The 25531-nt window shown below is 31.7% G+C and overlaps 1 protein-coding gene across 5 annotated transcripts in view; it reads left to right on the top strand.

Annotated features, from left to right (window-relative positions):
• The first annotated feature begins 4315 nt into the window (after positions 1 to 4315).
• LOC140434783 (neuroligin-4, Y-linked-like) overlaps positions 4316 to 25531 on the top strand; it is a 140386-nt gene continuing 119170 nt past the window's right edge. The window contains exons 1-2 of one of the 5 annotated variants that reach the window (XM_072523293.1): positions 4316 to 4547; positions 15035 to 15487. In XM_072523293.1, the coding sequence (XP_072379394.1) occupies positions 15046 to 15487 (442 nt within the window). In that variant the 5' untranslated portion in view covers positions 4316 to 4547; positions 15035 to 15045. Of the gene's footprint in view, positions 4548 to 4648; positions 4665 to 14909; positions 15488 to 25531 lie in introns of those variants that run through there. The other 4 variants (XM_072523292.1, XM_072523289.1, XM_072523290.1 and 1 more) reach the window with 4 other exon arrangements.

Here is a 25531-nt window from a genome sequence, read left to right as displayed (position 1 = left end):
AAAAAAAGAAGAAAAACGAACGAACATTATATGTAGTTATTGTCAAGTAGCTTTATGCCCAAAACAATGTTTTAAATCATTCCACACTGCTGTAGTTGAGACCTAAATTAGTTTTGTCACCCATATATGCATTTTTGTATTTTTGAATTAATAAATTGTTTCACAAACTGTATAAGGGCAATTAATTTCTCACCTACAAAATTTTTTTAAAGAACAACGGGAAAATAGTTCCCACCACTATTTTTTTATTACTTTTTCAAATTATTTTATATTTCAACAAAAATATGTTTTATTTACCTCCTTTAGATACCAAAAGTATATAAACAAACAAATTAATTCTCCTTATATCCCATGTCTTATTAAGGGTTAAATTATTGGAACAAGTTTTCAAGTTTTTCAAGTCGAGTTTATATTGAGTAAATAAAGTTAATTAAATTCTTTGATTTTTCCCGAACATTAGCAACGCCTTTGGGTACGAGATGTGATTCCTTGAATTATTGTGTGTCTCCGTTGTTACCTGGTATGTTTTTTAAACCAGTATCAAACGTAGCATACATTTTTTTCAGAGGAAAATAAGAAATAAGTCCCACATAAAGATTTATTCGCTTCCTTCTTCACTTCTTTCACACACCTGTCTACTTTTTTACATATTTTTATTAAATTCCGTATGCAAGATTTAAAATGTTGTATTAATATTTAAAATGGGCATTGATATACGTAATTTTGGGAATACAATAGTAAACTAAGCATGAACTTAATAATGTTTATATCACATAATCTCACTGAACTGGTCTAGAATTAGCCGTACATAAAAAAATACGGAATTTAGAAAGAATGCAATTAGTCATTAAACCAAAATCCAAAATGAATGTGGGATTTGTAAAAAATTATCGTAGTTGCATTTTGTTTGTTAAAAATATTTAAAATACATTCAAACATCACAATAGTAATTTTCTTATCATTCATTATCATTTTTTATTGGTTATAATTTACGGTACCGTGGTATACACTTCATTAAAATCATTTAGTTAAAAAGTAGTCATATTAAAATGTTATAAATATCAAATGTTATAACGTCAAATAACTGTCAAACTTTAAACACACTTTTTAAAGTTCCTCAGATTTAAAAGATTTAAATAGTGTTAAACAGATAAATTCATTCTTTGATGAGTTAACAATACGAATCGAAGTGCTTCAATCACACTGTGATCAGCACAAGAGTATCTAATTTGGTTTAATATTTCAAAAGTCGAGCAGTCCCTAAAAGATATTGGTTTACAGCGTTGATTGAATAACCCAAATTTGGGTTATTCAATCAACACTTACAGCTAACAGCAACTGTTCATTTTGTAAAATGCGAAACATGGGATGATCAATATGCACATATCATGAGTTTTCGTGGTTAACATTTGTAATCCCTGACAAGGAGGACTCCGAAGTGTAATCTTCTCTACGAATTTATTTATAATTTTTTTCTTTAGAATACTTAACCCTTTAGAATATTTTTCCACTGACAGACTAAAGTGTTTTCTTTGAAATCTTACGGGTCATACCGCGTCTTGTCTTGTCCTAAAGTTCCCAGTAGACCAGACTTCATATTTATAGCAGCTAATGCTCCTCCCCTTCTTTATTTTCAGCTGATTCCTTAACTTTATTAAAAAAACTTCCATCTTCAGAAATTGAGTCTATCCTCGGTAACGACACACTTACTACGGCTACCATTATGGATTTATCCATCCTCATCATACTAATTCAAAGCCCATATTAGCAGTAGGACAAAAAAGAGGACTCTACCGAGTGTCTTCCTGACACTCCTACCATTTTCTCTCTATCCGTTATTTTTGCTCTATCAACTTCTTTTCCTCCTTCGACATTCTCGATGCCACCCAAACCAGCCAAAAAAGTTCCAAATCTAAATCTTCAATCGGATTACTCAACCTTAATTGTATTTCCGCTAGAGAAACGGTTAACAAAAATAATCTGGTTAATTTTACACTCAATTCCAGTTAACTTTGCTTTTCTTGAGAACTATTATGAATGTCGCACCTCACTACAAAAAACTCAAAAATTTTTCCCCAGTATAGATGGTATCCAAAGGGGCTTATCGTAGCTCTAGACAGGTACAAAGGAAAGATCTCTAACAAACCGTATTAGTAGAATCCTATAAAAGTTAAAACAACGGCCTACCCCTGCTGACTTACAAGATTATGTAAGTGCCTCCTCCGAGAGCCCCTCTGATGTCGAATCTAATTACAGCATATATAATGAATAGAAATCCCTCTCTTTCTCTCGCATTTATTCTTTGTTTCTTTTTTCTATATATGTTTACTCCATCTTTTGTCTCATTTTCGTATTCAAGCTAATTCAGTGGAATTGCGATGGATTTTTCCCTCGGTTGAAGAGAATCCAACACCTAACATCACAATTTAAACCAGACATTATATGCCTGCAAGAAGCCAATGCAAAGAATTCCAAACTTCCTCATTTAAAACAATTCTGAGGGTACCACCATATTATGACCAATTGCATAACAGCCAGTGGCGACACTACTGTCTTTATTTCGTCCGTCATTTTCTTATCACACCTTGCACTTTCTTCTAAATTAGAAGCCATAGCTATAACTTGCTGGTATCTCAATAAACTCACAATCTGTAATTTATACGTTCCTTCCAACTACGCTACGAAGGCGGAAGAACTACTACACCTAATATTTGGACTACCTAGCCCCTACATACTTGTAAGGAATTTTAATGATAATATTATGTTGTGGGGTTCCAATCACACATATAGTAGAGGTAAAATTGTCGAAAATGTTATTAAATGCGCTGGTACATGTCTGTTAAACACGGGTTCTCATACTTATTTTAATATTAATACTGGTACCTTTGGATTTGATTTCACGTATAGTGCGTCTGTATATCCGCTTCTACGTATTTCACCCTAAAAGGAATCATCAGAACGGCTATTCTTATGGCAAAGCTTGCCTTGCAATTCTTAGAAGACACAGATTAAAGCGGAAATCTGAATTTGGTTTCGAAAAATTAGTTTACGGATTTATAAGACGGGAAAGATTTATTTTCACGTTCAGAGCGTCTGTGAATATCCATTCTGATGATCCCTTTTAGGGTGAAATACGTATAAGCGTTTATACAGACGCACCGTACGTGAAATCAAATTTTAACTGTCTTTTTCCATTTTTTATAGTATTTTTAATGATGTATCACAAGTAGGGGTTTGCAATTTAAACATTTTTGGTTGTGGTTGGTGGTGCCTAGGGTGTTGATGGGGGTGAGTTCTCTTTCATGTCATTTTAGTTCCCCCTTACTATTCTAGAAATGGTTTCAAGCATTTTTCGATATCAGCTTTTGTTCGTGAGATATAGCCCATTGTAAATTTTAAAATTGACACACTGTATGGATTCCGTCTCACATTGGTATACCTGCAAGGAACTTGCAGATCAGCATGCTCAAATGGCTTCAACAACATTACACCCTTACTTGCAATCCAGCCCCATTTGCATAAGTCATTATACACTGGCCTCAGAAGATTATTTAGACAAGACCTTACGATTATACGTAGCATCCGTATAGAGCACACCAAACTAGCATGCAGCTTCCTGCTGACATCAGATGTCCGGCCTTTTTGTCAAACATACCAGTGTCAACTAACAGTGAAACACATTCGTACCGAATGTCATTAATACAGTGCAATAAGACGACAGCCAAATCTTAAACCGCATCTAGGCCACATTCTCAGTGATCCCAACGAGAACAGAGTTGTTCAGTTTTTTAGAAAAATATTATTGTATCGTAAACTTTAAATTATTTTTATATGACATAACTTATTATTGCTGCTATATCTCTGGTAGTATTGTTTGTAATTGCCTCGTGCGAGTGGTCACAGTACCCAAGCACGTAAATGTAAATAAAAAAAATGTTACAGATTACCCGAAAATGTAAAGAACTTTCCATCTCTTATGCGTTTTAGTACCCGCATAATACTAAGACAGTTACGCGGATTGTAAATTTGAATAGTACTTTACAAATTAACTAGATAAATATGGTTTTTAACATTGATGAACAACTAATTAAATTGATATGTAAAAATATGCGTAAATATACACATAAATAAGAAGATTTAATGTTGCTTAATAAAACAAAAAATAGATAACCAGGAACAAGTTTGTAGACAACTTTGCAACTTTGTTCGGGATCAGCGTTTCACTAACAGTCTTTTCCAGATATGCTTGTTATGTTTTGTGAGTTATTTATATATGTATACGTTCCTCTCCGCCTGTGTCACTTAGCGACCTAAATCAGTTCAACACAAACTGACAATTTTAGCTTCAGTTTAAAATCGGTTGTCGGGGTTTAAAAGCGCTGAAAGTATTTTAGTCACTTAATTAGTTTAAAAATCGAGTATAATCAAAATAACATATAAAATCTTTAGTGCAATGAAAATAAACTATGCTGCGAAGTGCTTCTTACTCTTTATTGTGTGGATGATAAAAATAGAATGTGTCTAAAATGCCAATGGTTTTTAAAGCTGTAAATAGTTTAATTAATGTTTTAATACTTATTAACAAATTTGAGTAGTGCTCTGTGTTTAAGTTGTGTATCAAGTTTTGCTTTATTGGATTGTAATATTATTTCAAACCCAACTAAGTAAGGTTCAATTTTCGAGTCATGATTTTCCAAGAAAATTAAATATATACACATACGCGTTAAAGCAAATATGCAAAAAGTCACTGGCATACGTGCTTTCAATTATTACCGTTGAACGTAACGTAATGAAATACTATACAAAACCAATATTTTCTTGAGGAATACTCTTGTTTATATTTATTTTGTCATGTTTATTTTCATTAAATCTTACTATTAGATAGCTCACTGTCTTCCTTCAACAGTTATATTATTAGATTTATTTTTTAAATACAAATCCTTACGTAAATTTTGTTAGTTTAATTAATAAATTTTTGGATGTCATATAATGTACTTGGTTCACAAAATGTCCCGTGACCATCGCATTATTGCCCCTCGATTAATTATAAAAGCTCGTATATTCTTATCTTCATTATTAGCAATTTTATTTATACCATATAGTGGTCTTGGGATATTTGTGACAAAATGTGATGTAAAATTAGCTACAAAAGTAGAAAATATTTTTCTTCTTAAAGTCATTCATACCACTGGCGAAGGTTCTTGATCAGGATGTTGTTCGTTGTTTAGGACCACGTTTCCCTGAATAATTAGATGTAGTAATTCATATGTTAAGATTTTTGATCAAGGGAGCAAACTACTCCAATTTTCTACTTTTTGTAGTATTCAGAACCTCCCTTTCTTTATTTAGACGCTGTAAAACTGCTTCATTCGTCAGTTTGTCCAACATGCTTTCATTCCAGATAGCAGAATGCTAAAAATATCTTCTTCTTTTAATACTGACTCCAATAATGAAGGTTAGTTACAACCATTGCAAATTCGTCTCTATCTTCTGCTTCTCTTAAAAGCGTCTTTGTGTTTAACCCGATACTGTCGCGAATGATTTTCAGCCAGGATATTTGTTTGTCTACCAGGACCCTCTTTTCCTTCGATTTTACCTTTCGTAATCAGCAGCAATGACTCATACTTCTCATTTTTAGGTATGTGCCCCAAATATGCTATCTTTCTTCTTTTAATTGTGGTCAAAAGTTCTGTGTCTCTTCCCATTCTGTGGAACACCGTTCGTAATATGATCGGTTCATGGTATTTTCACAATTCTTCTAAAAAGCCACATCTCAAAAGCTTCCAGTTTTTTCATCAAGTCAACATTAACAGTCCAAGCTTCGGCACCATACAGAAGAATAGAGTGGATATAACATTTTACCATATGATATCGGATTGCTGAGTAATCAAATTTCTGAGTAACCAAAGATTGAGTCTTTGGTTACTCAGAAATTTCCTCATCTTCAAAAAGGCTGCTCTTGATGGAATTTCTGATTTAGATCTGCATTAATCCAGAATCCAGTATTTTATTTTGTCCATCTGTTGAATATCTTCATTTTTTACCTGGATCCTTGTTATGACTTTACCCGTCTTACTGATAACCACTGTTTTTGTTTTCTTTATGTTTCTTATTAAACCAAACTGTTTCCCAGTGTCATAAATTGTGTTTAGTAGCGTCTGCAGTTCTTTCTGACTTTAAGCAATAATGACTGTATCGTCGGCATGACGGCTTTGGAGTACATATTAAATAGTAATGGTGAAAGTAAACAGTCTTGTTTCACTACTCTACTTATCTGTTTTTTACTGTTACTTTATTTCTAAGGTTATCAAAGCCTGTAGGTCCAATAGAGATTTCTCACTATGTTAATATCATTTTTGTCGACATAAAATGATTTTTCTAAAGACATAACAATGTAATACACCTTATTCTTAAGGTAATTCCTAGCGCCCTTTTGGTTAATACCTTTTGTGTCTTCTTAAATGATGTTCTGGCTTACTTTATTATGCGTTTGATTTTCTGAGGTAAGTCCCACTTGCATTTGCTCAACAGACCAAATATTTGTATGATTAAACTCTATCCACCATTTCTCCACCAATCACGATATCAGTGAGATTGTTGGCTATATTTGTTTTTTGTTGCTGACTATACATTTAATTTTCTTTGTATTAACTGTCAAACCCGTTTGGTATATCCGTTTCTAGCAAAAGCATATTTTCAAAACAAAGTGGAAAATCAAAGTGAAAATTGGCTCAAATTTCATTTGCAAATAGATATGTCAATTAACTACAGATAACAATGAGTCAACAACCAAAAGAGGTCTTAATGAAGTCAAATAGACAAACCCATTGTTAGAGACCATAATAAAAAGGGAAATAACAATAAATTACAAAATTCTTCCAACGAAGAACAAAGTTCAATATTGAGAGTATTGGAAAGTATATATACATATATATATATATATATATATATATATATATATATATATATATATATATATATATATATATATATATATATATATATATATATAAATATATATATATATATATATATATATATATATATATATATATTCGCTCCGTGCGTGACCATGATAGGGGCTCCTTGAAACGATGCAGCGTGCATAGCGGCGAAGTATGACAAAATTGGATCTTTTGGATCTTTTTACGCATAAATTTTATCAAAAATGGGTGCAGATACATGTTGCGTATTTAATTGTGCTAATAATAGCAAAAATAGTAAGTGTATTTTTATAGGTTTCCAAAGATGTATTCGTGCTATTAATATGAAAAAATAAATATCACATAATTTTATTTTTATGCAATTGAAATTGAAAAATTTAAATAATTTACCTTAAATGATATTTCATAAGGCTTCAAGCTAACTGCAGCCTGTCAGATGACTTTAGCTTTTATATCATAGTTTTTACTATTATTGTTTTTAATTACATGCTCTTCCACATCCAAAAACTTGATTTGTCAGTACTAGATTTTTCCTTTCTTTTCCGTTTGGGGTTGAAAAGATAAAGTTGATGAATTTTTAGAAACCTAGTTTTTAATACTAAATTTATTTTGTACATAAACTGAAAAAATATAATTCAAAAACTAATTATTAATACTTTTCAATTTCGTATCTATTTAACATATGTTTAACCTCAAATTGGGAGGTCCAAAACTGTCAGATGAAGGCGGTAGATGTCGCGTCAGTCACGCACGGAGCGAATATATATTATAGCCCCGTGGTGCTACAGCCCTTAATCGGCCTGGTTCTGACAGCTTGGTTTGACATCTCTCCATTGTTCCCTGTTGGTTCGCTGCCGCCACCGTCAGATTCCTAATCTTCCTATCTTTGGATAGTCAGCTCTTTTGGCGAGCATGAACTTATGTGCATAACGTATGTGTTAACGTAATCTACGTTTTGGTTCATTATGTTAAAAAAAGTTTCGCATGTGTTATACGCTAATCTTCTGATGATTCTTCTAAGAGTCAAATTGAATAGCAAAATATATAATACATATTTTTGCCTTTCGACTGTTGGTTGCTATTTTCAAAGGTCATTTTGACAGTCAGATATATTTCTGGGAAACGTTAAATTGACTCAGTGTTCTATGCAGGTAACCTTTATTTAAAAAATCGGATTCCTTTTTTAAGTCTATGTATATCTTCTACACATATACTTATCGCATACTGATACTTTGGTAAAAAATTTACATTCTGCGTTTATCAGGGAGATTTCTCTGTAGTTTTGTTTCAATCTCTTTTTCTCTGTTACCCCCGTGACGTAATGCTTACTTTTACATAACAATGATACTCTTGTTTAAATAAGATAATTTTATCCATTTTTAAAAAAAGCTTAATCCAACAATTCAGAGTACAAGAGTGTTATTCTAATAACAAACAATAAACAAAATTGTAACGTTTCTATTTAGATTCTAAATTAGAATTATAAACAATTTAACTTTAACAAACAACAAACTTTAACCAAATTTCTTACAGGGTCTCTTTTGGCTTTGATGCTGTTGCTAAGTCTTTTAATAAAGAGATTTCTTCTTCGTCTTCTTCCTCTTTATACGCAATTCTGCTCGTTCATTGACGAATGATACACCTATAGAAGATTGCCACTCCATATTGTGTGCTACCGTCCGATCTTCTACCGATTGGTGATTGCTATCCGTCAGATTTTCTACCGATTGGTGATTTATCTCTTGCTATTTTTTTGTATTATTTATGACGACACGGGTCTTCCCAATTCTGCTTATGGGGTTATTCCATTCTCTTTTTCTGTTTCATGTTTCATTCGCTTATACATTGTGCGTTACATTTTCTTCTAATGTCTTTACTGCTGTTTCGATCTTTCAGCACATTTCCTGTAATTATTCTCAGTACTCTCATCTCTGCCGCTTCCAGTAGTCTTTGTGATGTGACTGTGTAGGGTCTTGTTTTTACTACATAATATGTCATTATTGGTTTTACACTGGCTTTACAAATTCTTGATTTTATCTCAGTGTTAATATATCGGTTTTATCATATAGTGTTGTCATCCTTTTGTTGTTTTGCTCTTATGTTAAATCTGTAGACTAATCTTTCCAGACTATATTCATCTTGGGTATCAATGTTGCGTCGTCTGCGTAACAGAGTGTTTTTACTTCTTTGTGTCCCATTCTGCATCCTTTTCCTCTGTTGACAGTTTTGATGATTTCATCCAAGATTAAATTAAAGAGCATAGCGTTTAATGAGTCCCCCTATCTTACTCCGCTGCCTATTGTTGTTTTGTTGTTTTAGTAGATATTTTCGATAATTTTTATGATATCTAGGGGAGCTTCTCTATTACACAGAAGATGGATTACGCCTTTAAGTATTATTCTGTCAAATGATTTCTTTAAATTTATCATATATACAGAAATTCTGGTCTATTATACTCTAGTGATTTCTCATTAATTTTATTTAGTACCAATATTGCATCCGTACATGATCTTCTAGTACGAAAATTATGTTTTCATCTGCTAAACTTATTTCCTGATTCATTAGTTCTTATAAAATTTAAGTTGAAAGTTTTAGGGAAGTATTTAACAAGTTTATACCTCTGTAGTTTTCTGGCTGTTTTTTATTTCCTATTGTGAATAGTAGAATTTCTTCGCTAATTATTCATTATTTCTGTATTTTATTGTGATTTACATAAAAAAAAGGTAATATAAAAACAGGAAAAAGAAATTTTGGATGTTGAAAAAATATTACCCTGCCTACTTCTAAACTAGTAGAATTTCGTATTTTTCTTCATAGTCTGTTACGTGAATTAATTTCATTTGCATAAATTAAGGGTTTCATATTCATTTTATGTCTCGAAAAATGAGAATCATGCAGATTAAACTCGGGATTTCTTGGTGTCCATTTAAATTTATTTCCTCTGCCAAGCCATCATTGAAGAAATGTGTCAATAAGATAATTTCTAAAAGCTCACGGGAAATCAGGTGGAGGTTTATCCTGCATTAACCATATTGGTTCTCTTATATCCAGTGACAAATCATCCAAAATGTCACTACGAGTATTTTGCAAAAAATAAATATTGACACATGGACCTAGTAGTAAAGTCACACCAAATAATTTGTTTAAAATTATGCTAAAATCGTATATTTATATATAGGTTTTCTTCTTCCCGTAATGTGCGTTTAACCAATGAAAAATCCCTCGTCTGGTAAAAGTTGCTTCTTCGGTAAATATAAATATGTCTTAAAAAAATATCTATAAGCATGATGTTTGTTCAGAATACATTGGCAGAACTGTAACCGCAATGGAAGGACTCTTGGAAGCAAATTTTGGACAACTATGAAATAATAAAACGGAAAGGCTTATTGTTTAAAAACTTAATTATATACGAACTTCTGTTGCTGCTAATAATTGACGTAAACTTTTCGAACAGAGAATTCATCTTCTAAATTACGTTTGATTCGTTTCGGTCGTCCATCCCGATTTTTAGTGCACCTGATTTCACGTAAACGTTGAAATAAATTTGAAAAAGTTTTGTAATTTGGTTGTCTGCTGCTTGTATATAGCAATCCGTATCAACTGGCTGCTGTTTGACTACAAAACTTTTCTTGTTCATATGTATGCAAAAATCATATCCCACATTTGTTTGTTTGTAAAATGATGGTGACGTGAAATTTCAATCGAAAAATTAATTATAGCTTTGAAAAAAATGTAACAATACACATGACTCTTCCCTCAAAAATTAATATCTCATAATAACTAATATTTACCAACAACAGTTATTATCTGACAGCTCAAAGCATACTTTCCGTAAGTGAAATACTTGAAATCCCTTTCTCAAACGTCATCTTGTTTAAACCATCAATATCACGTTAAAATATTGTTTACGCCATATTTTCTAATCACAACTACTAATACTATTAAGTTTCACCTAAAAAAGTTTCGATACAATTTCTTCATCAAGAATAATTCACGTGGCACCTCCAATGCGTAAATGTTATGTAATGAATAAAACAATATCCCCTATCTTATAAATAAGTTTTGTCTCTGTATCGATTTTCATTAGAAATTATAAATATAAAGTGTACTGAATAAACAATTTAATTAGGTAATATTTGGTAAAATAGTCATATTTTGGTCCAAATAATTTAACGCTGGTCATGTCTGAATAGTTATAACTTTTATGTACTATTGCGTAAGGTTTTTAAACCATGATATTTTTCTTCTTCCAGAATCATGTTTACCGTTGATCTTTTCCTATAGGATAGAATGCATAATTGTATTCCAACTTGGGCCTGATTATTTTATAGTTGGTTAAGTCGTCTAAAAATCTTCTTATTTGTGATCGATCCTTTAGTAGTTGCCTGTCTACCCACATCTCAAAGAAACACAAGCCTGTAAGCATGGCCTTGCACCAATTAATTGGTGCTTAGTTAACCTTACACAGTTTCTAACTAAAATTCTTATCATATGGTAGTATTCCACATTGGCTGGTAGTTTCACTGATTTGATTATTCTTAGAGTTTCCGGTTTAGAGTTTTTCATTAATATTTTTATCCCAGTATCCTTCAATTTAATTTTAATTGTATGCATCACATACATTGTATCAAGTGACGTCTCTAATAATTCACTAAATTTTCGACAATACGAAAAAGTTTTGTCATGTAAATTTTGGAAAAGCTAAAATACGTTTTATGTATACTCCTACTTTTTTCTAATATTCGGTGTTTAAGCAAGTTTACCAGGAAATATATATTTAATTGTGATTATTAATCTAGTTATATCATAATTATTATATTTTTGTTTTGGAAATTGTTCACAAATTTAATCGGAAATATGTTTTGTTTCTACTTCCAGCTCTAAATCAATATTTTTTTACATTCGTGAAGAAGGGTATGAGCGAAAAAGGAAATGATTCCATGTTTTACATAATAGATGAAATTTTCTTTATAATACAACTGAAGTAAAAATAAAGCAATAGACGTTTAAATAATATTAATTAATTTCAAAAAATATATGAAACAGGATCTGTGATAGGCTCTCAATAAAAAAGAAGTTCCTAGTGTAAGTCGTGGTCAACGAAACGGACATATAAATCGGAATACGTCGACACACGTTATAAATTACCTATGTTTATAAGATATAGATAATAATTTTAAGACTAAAATAAACTAGGGACTTTATTCTATTTGCAATTTATATATTTTGAAGGTGGGGTAGGGTATTATTTTGCATTTTATTTATTTTTTTTTTTTTATTCGATACTATTTAGTTAAAATTTCAGAGTGATAGGAGCAAAATTCATGGAGTTATAGGCATTTATGAGTGAATGAGTTGAGTGAGTGAAGTAAACGAGTGGTGTGAATGAGTGAGATGAGTGAGTTAGGAAAGTGAATGAGGTGAGTGAGTGAGGTAGGTGAGTGAAGTGAGTAAGTGAGGTGAGTTATTGAGATGAGTAAGCGAGTGAAGTGAGCGTGTGAGGTAAGTGAGTAAGATGAGTGATTGAGGTGAGTGAGTGAGATGAGTGAGCTTGGTGAGTTAGTGAGATGAGCGAGTGTGATGAGTAAGCACTCACATAGAAATTGGAATAAGTACAGTGTCAAGTTTTAATAATTATGCACTCGCGGCAGACAGCAGTCGAATTAGGATAAATCGAACAGGATAAAATAGCTGCGGATGCAACAAAAAAAAAAAAAAGTTCGTCGAAAGTAGGAGCAAAAAGATTCTCTAGATATTTTAGCAGGAAGCACATCACTCTATGAGGTGGAAATATGCGACGCTATCTGAGTATCGAAAAAAAATAAGCTTTTTTTAAAAACGCGTTTTTCTTGGAATATTTTCTTTCAAGTCGGTGTTCACTATCCTAAAAACTACTTGATCTATCCCTCTCAAATTTTACACACTTTTATCTATAAATTACTAGGTCCCACTATTGTTAATTTTGTTGTTATAACTAATTTTATAACATCAAATGTGTCAAATTTTAACAAAAAATTTTCAAAAATTCAAATAATTAGCCATTTTCTTACTTCTGAAATTAAAACAAAAAACGATAAAATAAACAATATCTCGACGTTGCGACTTAGGCCAACTCATAAGCTAAGGAAATCTTTTTGGCTTTTTATCATCAACAGATAATTTTTTTATCTTGGAAAATTAGCCACCATTTCCTTAATTTTTAATATTTTTGTGCCAAAATTTAAGATAATACTCTTGAAATGTACCAATGAAATTTACATTAAAATTAAAATTCGAAAATTAGTTTACGGATTTATTATCAGATGTCGCTATTTGCGTCCATACAAAGCCATGTTAGAGTCGCTTCCCAAGATAGGAAAGATTTATTTTCACGTTCAGGACGTTTGTAAATACCCGTCTCTGATGATCCCTTTTAGGGTGAAATACGTATAAAGGCCGTGGCATATTATCATGCACGTTACGTTTCCAGCACGTAGTGTTTAGTTTCCGACAAATATAATTTAAATGGTTTTAAATATGAACAATGCACACTGTCAGGAACATAGCGTTTCAGACACCTAACGTTTCCGTTCAGTATATTCGAAAACAATATTTTACTGATGCTGACGGCCACGTAACGAGTCGTAACCGGTTGATACAGATAATGTTAATTAGATCTCCGTCGTTTGACCCTTGTTGTTTATTTAGGTATTTGTTTGATTTTGATACAGAGTATTTGAAAAAATAATTTTCGAGGCTATTTTGTCTTTTATGCATTGTGTTTTTATTGCTTTGTGACAATTAAACACGAAAGTGATAAACAATTAGGACTTTTGCACGGAAGTGATACCTCTTCTTTTTTAAAAACACTCTTTGGTTTGATATGCTTGGCTTCGTTAAATGTAGTATTTTGTTTTTTAACTAAAGGTGTATTTAAATTTAAAATATATTCAAACTAAATCCTATTCATTCTAAAATGACCATAATATTTTTCACCAATAATTCTTTGTATAAAGTTCATTATTCACCTTCCTTTTTCCTTTCTCTTAGCATTAAATATACTTCAAACCTTCTTTTTACTACAGTTTTTTTTTTCTTCATTGTTAAGTAGAAGAGCAATTGCACATAATTTTTGTCGATAAAAGCGACATCATATCTTCACCGAACCAAACTGAAACGTTCTATATATGAAAATGTGAACGCGCAGTCCAATTGCTGGACTCGAAACGCTACGTGCCGGAAACTACACGTGCACGATAATATGCCGCGACCTTAAGCGGATATACATACGCACTGTAAGTGAAAGCAAATCTTGACTGTCTTTTTCCTTTTTATATTAAATAATTTTTCAAAACACAATCTTAAAATTATTTTTAAAATATTTCTACCGCCCCCCCTCCTTAAGCAGCATCAAAGTTTAGAATAATACCCATCCATAATTTATTGTCTTTGATTTGATAACAAATCAATTAAAGTCATAGCAAAATTCACTTATTTTTGAGTAGGTATATATTGTAAATACTCGTAAAAAATCGTTAAGCCCCGTAGACCTTTCCACGTGGCGTCCTTAAAGTTCTTTTTTATACCCTAGGTATAGGTCAATGTTTGAAGCTTTTAATTTTTTTTTACCTTCTGAAATATGACCTGCAACGGGATTCACTTTTATAGTTTTCAGATGACTGAAGACTTTATCTGCCTTTATTGCTTTGTTTTCTTGGTACCGATTGCTTTGTATTTGCCGAAAACCTAGGGAATTTATAATTTATAGTAATTAAAAGTCTAATGAAACCTGTCGCCAATACTTGAAGTTGATCTGTCTTTAGCTTATACTCAATAATTCAAACCTTACCACGATGTTTCACGTCTTTTAGGGAATAAAATAACATAATGATCTAGAACTTTTTAAACTTTAAAATTACTTTGTTGGTGGGTCGTGGCTACAGTTAATCCAATTTTATTTTCTAAATTCAATGTTTTAATTTTCAGTATTTTTAAATTTTAGTTAAATACACATCAAAAGAAAATACTACAGCTGAAACTACTCAAATTTGGAATTTGTATAAATATATAGTGATAGTGTAAAATAAACAAAAATGTATAAAATGTGGTAGCATCTACATTCATGGCGTACCTGACCAAATCTTTGACTATAATAATCACCTTGTTAATGTTTAACAATGGAGTATATTTAAATTCATACGAATACGACTACAACCCGTACGTGAAGGAATATACAAAAAATATTACCCTTAAACAAGGTGTGTTACAAGGAGTAATAGTGGAACCAAAAATTAATAGCGAGAATCAATACCGGGTCGGCGTATTTAAAGGAATACCCTATGCAGCTCCTCCTATTGGTGACCTACGATTTATGCCTACAGCGGGAGCACCTTCATGGTTCGGTATTAAATATGCTGATCAATTTGGACCAGTTTGCCCACAAAAGCTTCCTGATGAAAGAAAAATGCCAGCGTTTAGAAAAGAATACTTTTTGCGTTTAAAATCGTATCTACAAAATCAAAGTGAAGACTGTTTATACTTGAACATCTATGCTCCCATTCGAAGTAAGTACACCTATTTTCATTAAATATTTTAATTTAGTGATTGTTATAAGCTCAATGGGCACCAGTTAACCATGGGTTAAAATAATTATAATTTTGACATACGAGAATATTAAGAGAATAGTGTTATATGTACTAGGTGTATCGTATTTATCACAATACCCAGTTACTCTATTGTACGTTTAATAAATTATGTTATGTTTTTCGGTTTTATAGCCTCTTAATGCCTTCTGTGTAGTATTAATGGAATAACTATCACCGTGTTGTAGGTTTCCATCTCTTACCTAATTGCTCATCCATGGGCCAATCGTATATCATTATGTATTACTCTATGTTGTCCCATTTCTAATTTCTTCTTGTTATTCCTTTTTATACTAATATATTTGTATACTTGTATTTTATATCTTTGTTCCTATCGGTATTATTATTGGTAATATTGTTTTATTTGTAGTTACTCTACGATGTCTTATTCCTATGTCATTATCAATCCAACTCCTTCCTTCTTTCATTCATTGGCATTATCTAGAATAATACCTAAAGCATTGTCTATTTATATTTGAGGAAGAAATATGCAAACAGTCTTAAGTCACACAAAAATTAAACTTAAGTTAGATGTGCCAATGCATTGTTCTCTTGTAGATAAGTGCTTTATTATATCTGATTGATGCAAAGAAAATATTTCCAATGGTAACAGCATGTTAAAAACCACCTTTACATGCAAAACAACTTATTTTTACTGTACTGGTCCATGCAAACCAGCTTATTTCCAACCAACCAATAGAAGCGCTACAACTGCCATTCAGCTGACCCAGTGAGACTTGCAAATTTGAGTTTATGTAAGGGTTTTGTATTAAAAGTTTTTGTGACTACTATTTAGATTTTTAATGTACAATTACAATTAGTCCAAGAAACAATTAGTAATTACGTTATTATTTAAAGGAGAATGGATGATGCAGATGGAAGTTTAAATGTTGGTGAACGATACATTTTTTGGAAACACACAAAATATCAATCCTAAAGATTTTATTGTATTTCCCTGTACTCGGACATAGCTTTTTACTCGCCAACCGTGTTTTTGGAAGAGTAGAAAAGCAGTTGCAAAAAACCCATAATTTTAAATAAACAGGAATACCATGACATCTACAGTGGTATAGGCATGATAAAAGCAGTAGGAGAAAAATGGCCACTACTTGATACTAATAAACTAAGTGAGTATTATAAGGACATACAATCAATAAGTGAACTGAAGAGAATTGAAATACGCTACCGAACACAAGAAGAAATTGAACACCTCCGAAAAAAAGGAAAAAGAAAGTCTTAGAAAAATATTGTGTGGGTAAGAGGCTTGAAAAACTACAAGTATGAAGGAGAAAAGCCTTTTGTATCTTTGAGAAAGAAAGGGAAAAAATCTAAGACATGTAAGACTAGAAGAACTACCACTTTATCATGTGTTAAGCAAAGAAAAGACAAAAGATGTTCACAAACTTTTGAAAAAAATGTTTTAGAGGACTGGTCTACTTCTGATACAGAACATGCTGGTGAGGAGCAGGGAGAAATGTGTGACTGCCTCGACGATGAGCGCCGTGACTTGTCTTTTAAAAAACTCAAAAAACTCTTTGTTGCATTAACTACCTATTGTGACAATGTTTGTCACTTAGGTAGGGCATATATTATTATTTTATAGAAATAAAAGTTTATTCGGAAAACTATTTAAACCATGGTTGAAGCCAATACTATTACATGACATTGATTAGAACTCATCATCCTTTTTCAGAGCAAAGCTACAAGTTTTTCGCTCTCCCTGAAAAATTACTTATTTGTGACTTCAGCTTGTTTGCATTTTACCTCCTCCAATTTTCATTTATTTTCCATTTATAGTTGTAACATTCCAGGTTTCAATGCCTATAGTACCGTTTTTGCATATATTTTCCTTTGATAACGTCCTTTCATGCTCTCTTTGTTGTCCTTCATCTGCCTTGTTGTCTTTACTATTAATCACCGTTTATTTCTTTGTTTCTGGTTTGAGATATTTGATTCCTTTGCCTTCTTTCACTGTGATACCTTAATAAAGGTATTACAGTGAAAAAAGCAGAAGCATAATTAGGTGCTTAGGTTTGATTCGGCTTTCTTTATAATTACTTTGATTATATTCTTAATTAGTTTAGTTATCTAGAATAGTTATCCTATAGAACTATTCTTAAATAACTTAACTTATCCTTCACAGTCATACATAGGCATATTTAGGTTATTTTCGTTTTTGTAGGCAGGTGTAATTGTAATAGCTCCTAGTACTACTGTTATCTTCTACTACACTATCCACTATTAGTTTTTGCAAACTTTCCTCCATTAGTTTGGTTTCCTTGGATCACTTTTTGTTTATCATTATCCCATTTCCATTCCGTTTACTCTCAGTTTCTTATATCCTATATTTTTTGTGTGTTCCTTATTTGTCTTGTCCTAGGCTACAAAACAAAAAAACCTATGTATATTTTACTGATTTTTGCCTGAATTTCCCTCTCCTTTCTGATTAAATCTGATTCGATGTATATTTCATGATCCGTAATATCTTTAACTCGGCTGAACACGCGTAGAGAAATGTTAATTGGTCAATATTTACAATTTTCACTGGAATAGTTTTTCAACAAATTCAGTTTCATTTAATAGTAATATTAATAAAAATAGCTAATAAATAATAAATAGATATTTTACACAAATAATGAGAAAGTAAATAGTATTGAGAATAATTTATTACATATATTCCTTTTGTGCAGTGTTTTTCAATATGTGGCTCGCCACTTCTAAAATTTGCTCTTGAACATTATGCAAGCTCTGTATCATGCAAGGAATTTGAGCCGATACTGCAAATGTTTGATCTGTTACATTATCTTCAACAACCTTCTGAACACATGAAAATGACTCAAACGTTTTGTTTAGAAGAGAGTTTGACCACAAACGAAGTTTTGCTTTTATTTTATCTTTAGCTGTAAAAAAATTTTCTTCTCTTCCTTGAAGGTTCTTAATCAAAGTGTAAAGGTGGCTAAAAAGATCTGTAAAAAATGCTAATTTCAAGAGCCAATTAAGGTCAGGAAAACAATAAGCATAATATTCAGATTTTGCATCTTCTAGGAACATTAACAATTCAGATCTCAGTTCCAGAACTCTTAACAATACTTTGCCTTTGGATAGCCACGTGGCCTCTGATAAAGGAGATTTTGATGAAGAGAACCCACATCTTCACAAACGATTCTGAATAGCCGGGTTTGCAAACTTCACCTTTGTTTTCCTCCTGCTTACTGACCATAATTTCAACACTATCAAGTACTGCTGGCAAATTAAGATTTTTGGTAATTGTATGTGGTTTCCCTGCTTTAGCAACTCAATATGCGACTTTCTAGTTAGCTAATAATGTTGAATCGGTAACGCTGGATGCCCGAAAATAAACCAAACAATATAAAAGTGAATAGTCATGATATAGATATAAATAGAAATGAATAGTAAATAATCAATACAAATTAAGGACGCGGAACTTTTGCACACCGAAATTAATTATAATCAAAAGTTGTATGCAAACAACAAATAAATAAACATCATAAATATCAACAGTAAAAATAGCAACAATTAGGATAGAGTCGCCTTAAGCTTATCACCTTTGATAATGTTAAGCACGAGAAACTATTGGAAATCAAATCTTGCAAAAACTAAACATTGATTTTCAAGATTTTCAAATAATATCAAGATTATACTGGTCTCAAACGGCCAGAATAAAACTCGAAGGCTCCCTGTCAGAGAAAATAAATATTCAGAAGGGTGTACGACAGAGATGTATTCTCTCGCCGATGCTATTCAATTTATACTCAGAATATATTTTCGGTGGAGCATTGGAAGATAAATCAGCTGGAATAGCAATAAATGGAGTTTTTGTCAACAATATCAGATATGCTGACGATACGGCTATAATTACCAACAATTTGGGAGAGCTCGTGAGACTCTTCGATAAAGTATCTATGGTTAGTATGACACATGGTTTACATATCAACATTAAGAAAATCAAAATGATGGTTATCTCAAAAAAAGTTAACAATAATTACTTGCAACAAATTATTGAGTCATCGGTACAAATATCTTAAAGCTGTCATCAACGAGAAAAATCAACATTCTGGAGAAATTTGTTCACGTATTGAACAAGCACAAGCTGCGTTCGTCAAAATAAAGAAACTGTTGACAGCACCATCTATCTCTATGACATAATTCTAAGAAGCAGAATGGTTAGGTATTATGTTTTTCCTTTGAAATGTGGGTCTACACACGAATTCTCAAAGTGTAAGGGATGGATATGAGTCACAATTCAGGCAGTGCTAGAAAGACTCAATGTTGAACCTGAAATTGTATTTACTATAAAGAAGAAACAACTTCAGTTCCTTGGTCACGGCTCTAGAGGCACAAGATACGAATTCCTTTAGCTTATAATTTAAAGAAAAACATCTGGTCGAAGAATCGTGGGAAGTAGAAAAATTTCTTGGCTGCGTAACCTTCTTGAATGGTTCGGAATGACATCGGTCGAATTATTTCACGCAGGTCTCAAAAACGCAAATAGCCATGTTGATCAGCGACCTCCACAGGAGACGCTGAATGCAAGAAGAAGCTTATCGTCTAAGTGCATTGAAGGTCTTGACAGCACTTCGTGGTGACTAAGAAATATTATTATATCATTAGTTACTTAAATTATAGTATTTTGCTGCTGACTAAGAGCTTTCTACTTTCATTCAAAGAAATCCAACGGCTATCAGCTTCCTTTTGGTGCTTAGTTGTGAGATGTCGCATAAGCTTTGACAGTTCCGTACTCTTACGTGATAAAACTTTGCCGCAAATTATGTATTGTGGTTATGACTGTGAACCCATATTTCTAATAACTGTTATGTTTTTTCGGGTTTGATTCACCACCACCGTTATTGACAATTGTACCAAATGTTGAAGGCTGCAATCTTTTGAGAAATTTATTCATTTTACAAACGTGCAAAAAACAAAAGAATGAAGTATGTACTCATCAGTGACTGCGCCTAATTAAGTGAAATGAGAGTTGAAACAAAAGAAAACTGCAGGTAGCGGAAGTGGGCGCGCGCGGTGCACTTACTGTCGTGCAACGACAATGTACCAAATAGGAAAAAATTATTACGTAGCATATGTTGCCTTTTAATTAAATTATTTCTTTGGCTTTCTAGACACAAAAGAGTCGCCAGAATATTTTAACCTGTAAAGAGGTAACAAAATCAAATAGATTGAAAAACTGCTTTTGTATATGTATTATTTCCTGAAAAAAGTAAATATCTTAAAAATAAATCTAGTAGATATCTAAGATGATGAATATTCATTCTTTTTGTTCAATGAATGATGTCATCAGAATTCTATGTCTGATAAATAAGTGGTCTTTATAAATAAAGATTTATAGTGCTATATATAGATTTAGCACTGTTTACATTGAGTTTTTGTTTTTCTGTTTTTTTTTTTCTAAAGAATAGAATTTGCATCTTCCAGGATACAGTTGTCTTATTTTTCCTGTAGTTTCTTCAATATGCTTTCGTAATATTTCCTTTATACGGTTCTTTAAACTCACTGGAAAAGTAACAATTTTTCATCGAGATTCCAAATGTTCATCCCTTGGTGCTGTTGTAAAAAGTTATCGTAGTCTGTGTTTCCATCGATCTCATATGTATAATGTATTGTTGGAAGCATAAGTGTTTTTTTATTTGGCTTGGGTTTATATGACACTAACGCCATGTCTTTAGTAAAGCTAAATAAACTTGCATTCATTTTTCATTCTTGAGTTTTGCTAAAAAAATTCAGAAATGTCAGGATTACTTTTCCTCATAGTCCCTATTAAGGCTAAATTGTGATTCAGGAGTAACCCTAATGTCAAAGATATTGGTGTGAATCAATTATCGCACGTAACATTTCTACCTGTTACAGAAATTGTCTAAATTAACTTTTTTGTGACAGAAGAAGCGCTATTGTCAGCAGTTGCAAAATTTTCAATCCATATTTCTTCATCTTATTTCATTAATCGTTATAAACTGAAAAATGTTGTAGTTCTTTCTACATCTATAAACAAAATCATTAAAAATTTTCCTTCAGGGAAGCTGAAATCGATTGAGTCCTATGGTAGGTCGGAAAAATTCCACTCCTGTATTACCTTACATCCATAAGTCCCTTAAATTTATATGGGATGAACGCATAACAACTGCCAAATATGAGAGACCTAATTTCTGCAAGGTATCCATTTGTTTATTGAGCTATTTCCTGAATAACTGTATCCCCTTTGGCAATTTTAATGATTCCGCTGGACTGAGTGACAATATTCTTTACTCTGGTTTTAATTTTTGATAAAACTATTGCGAATTTGTTCCATAAAGTTTTACTGTCTTTTCCAATAAAAAAGGTATCTCATCCGATATTTGGATCACCTAGTCTTTCACCTTTAGAGAGGTACGAGTCTGATTGCCTCTTGACCTGAGTCAAGTTGCCTCTTGACCTTCCTTCATACGTTCTTCATCATCATCAGAGCCACCTAACACTTCCTCGTCGCTTGAAACCTCCTCCCACAATTTCAGAAGACAATTTTGTTCTTCTTTGTAATGTGACATATTCTAAAGCAAAAAATAAAATCACTTACTTTTTTACAAACAAAATGTTTTCATGATTTTTCTAATTGAAAAAAATTACGTTAATAAATATTTTATCACTACTTACCGAAATGTAATAAGAAGAAAATTAAATAAATAGTTATAACAATCAGTTTAAACACACAATGTATTCTGTAACAAGCTCTTTTCTCAAAGCACCGGGTGAGAACAACTGAAGATTTAATTACTTACCCTCTTCATGGACAGCCACTATCCATTTTCTTTTAATTGGAAATAGAATAATTAGGAATATCCACAATTGGTCTAGGTGCAAGGCGATATACTGTATCACTCATACAAAACAGGCTACAATTTTCAGGATAGCTTCATAAGACCTCGACCCCCAAATATCACTTGGGATACTTTCGGTACCGGGTGATTTTTCTCTCCAGCTTCTCCAAAAGAGGTCATTTTGTGATGTATCAAATTTATTAATAACGTGTTGCTGTTTAATGAATAAAAAAGTCGACTTCGTGAACTATCCGAAAAAAATGTTGTCCGACAAAAATTTTGGTTCCATAAGGGTGTCCACCAAACTAAATATGCCAAAAAAACAAAATGTAGTAATAACAAGCTGATTTTCTCTGTATCGTTTAAAAATAACAAAAATACTATTTTTACATTGTCAGACAAAATGTACTCGCCGATTTTTCCGTCCGACAGTGAAAATCGGCTTTTCCACGAGTCTGTGGAAATTTATTAATAACGTTTTTCTTTTATGATTTTTAGTTTTTAAATGAAGAGTACAACTTAATGAATAAATTGTCCAACAAAAAAATAGGGCCATTTATCTAAAAATAAAAAAAAAAGATACAGTCGAGATTACTTTTTTGTAGAATGTGTGTATGTAAATGTAGAATTGACGGACAAGAATCTTTTTCCGATTTTTCAGTCGGACACGTTTCGTCGTACCCTTAGCTAAAATTGTGTATATAATTTTTTTTAATTGTAAAACTTTTAATTGCGTTTTTATTTATTAATATCTTTGATATTACTATTTATGATGGATTTTACTCGCTACATACTTTAACAAGATTACCCAAAAGTATGCAGCAATTTCTAAATACATTTTTAAATTTCTACTCTTTGAAAGAAAAGAAGTTCATATCATATTTGACAAATACAACTAACTCATCAACCATTAAAGACCACGAACATCAGTTGAGAGGAGAAGAGAGTAATATTCAGTATGATGTCAGAAGAGAAAATATGCGCTCAACAGATTTTGGCAAATTATTAAGAAATAGAAATTTTAAAGAAATGTTTGTGGAATTTCTCATTGAAGACTGGTGCAACGACGAATTTGCTGAGAAATGTAAAGGAAAAATATTTAAATTGAATTATGATAATTGTTACGTGTATGAAGTTTTCAACAATCGAATGAAGATATCTGTAGATTATAATTCATCTTGTACACATGAAGAAGCAGATATAAAGATTGTACAAAATATTTACTAGATGAACACGAACTACCGAGTGACATTCGTTTTACCGATTCTTACATTCCTATAATTATGTTATCCAATATGGAATTTTTAAAATCTAATGTGGAAGTAATTATAAATATGACAACCAACAAAATAAGAGGAATATTTTAATATCAATGATATTTATCAAAATTATGGAGAGCAAATGACACAAGCTCTGACAGTATGTCATGTATTTACTGGCAATGATTATAACCCTGCATTTTATAGAAAAGGAAAGAAGAGACCATTTGATATTTTGAAGAAAACCGAGAGATGCCTGGATCTTTTAAGAATCTCTCCATCTAAAATGAATACTTCAAACCCAACATTTAAAGTCATTGAAGAATTTATTTGTAAAGTTTATTCCTTAAAAAGCAAAGACGTCAACATGGGGCGAGTTGAGCTCTTCGAGAAGGCTTTTGGAAACAAAAATCACGATGAAATGGTAATAAAAGCTCAATTAAGAGGTCTCGATGCATCAAGTATGCCTCCATCTAAAGAAGAGCTTATGCAACAAATTAAAAGAACAATTTATATATGCAGTGTGTGGTGTGATGCACATTTATGATCACCAACAAATTTAAAACCTGAAAATTGTGGATGGACACTGATAGAAGTAAAATATTACCACCACGAGTGAGGGTTTGATGGCCCTCAATGTCTTCTATTTGATGATATATCTTCAAATATATCAGGTAATAATGTTTTATGCTTGTTATTTGTATTTGAAATATAGTACTTGTAAAAAATCATAATCTATTATTATTTCAGATACGGAAAGTCAAAATGAAGAGAACGTTGAGGACACTATTAGTTCAGGAGATAAAGAGTTAAATAACAGTTCTGATGAAGAATGACAAAAAAAGGTTTTATTATTTAATTATTTTTTATTGTATAGGTACATAATATGTTTTATATATATATATATATATATATATATATATATATATATATATATATATATATATATATATATTTATATTATTTTTACAAATTTTTTTAATAATCATACAAAATATAATATAAAATATCAAATACTTATTTAATTACCAGAAATCCTTGTTATGCGCATAATTCTCAAGATTTAATAAATGCGAAATTTCGCATTTACGCGAAAAATAACTGATTTTTTCATGGGGCGCTCTCGCACCATTTATTTGACCGCCAATAGTATTAAACATTAAATAATTATCTAAAAAATGAACTTTGTACTTAGTCCGACGGTTATTAATAAAATTTAAGCTTTGCGTAACATCTGAAATTTATATAGATTAAATAAATAAAAAAATTGCCATTTTTTGCAATTTTGGGTACATTATATTTGTCGGACAGATATTCCATTTAGTATGTAAATCTTTCACAAATCTCTTTTTTTTTGTCCGATAGTTATTAATAAATTTCCACAGACTCGTGGAAAAGCCGATTTTCACTGTCGGACGGAAAAATCGGCGAGTACATTTTGTCGGACAATGTAAAAATGGTATTTTTCATGTTATTTTTAAACGATACAGAGAAAATCAGCTTGTTATTACTAAATTTTTTGAAGTTATTTTTTTGGCATGTTTAGTTTGGTGGACTCCCTTATGGAGCCAAAATTTTTGTCGGGCAATATTTTTTTCGGATATTTCACGAAGTCGACTTTTGTATTTATGAAACAGCAACACGTTATTAATAAATTTGATACATTACTTCAAAATGACCACTTTTGGATAAGCTGGAGAGAAAAAGCACCCGGTACCGAAAGTATCCCAAGAGGTATTTGGGGGTCGAGGTCTTATGAAGCTATCCTCAAAGTTGTAGCCTATTATTTATGAGTGATACAGTATGTCGCCTGGCACCTAGACTAAATGTGATTTAACAGCTAAAACGAAAGATGTAACGTAAATAACATTCAACAAACA

The sequence above is a fragment of the Diabrotica undecimpunctata genome, chromosome 2 (genome assembly GCF_040954645.1).
Source record: "Diabrotica undecimpunctata isolate CICGRU chromosome 2, icDiaUnde3, whole genome shotgun sequence".
NCBI lineage: Eukaryota > Metazoa > Arthropoda > Insecta > Coleoptera > Chrysomelidae > Diabrotica > Diabrotica undecimpunctata.
Note: the sequence above shows the minus strand (reverse complement) of the source record. Positions and strands in the feature narration are given on the sequence as shown.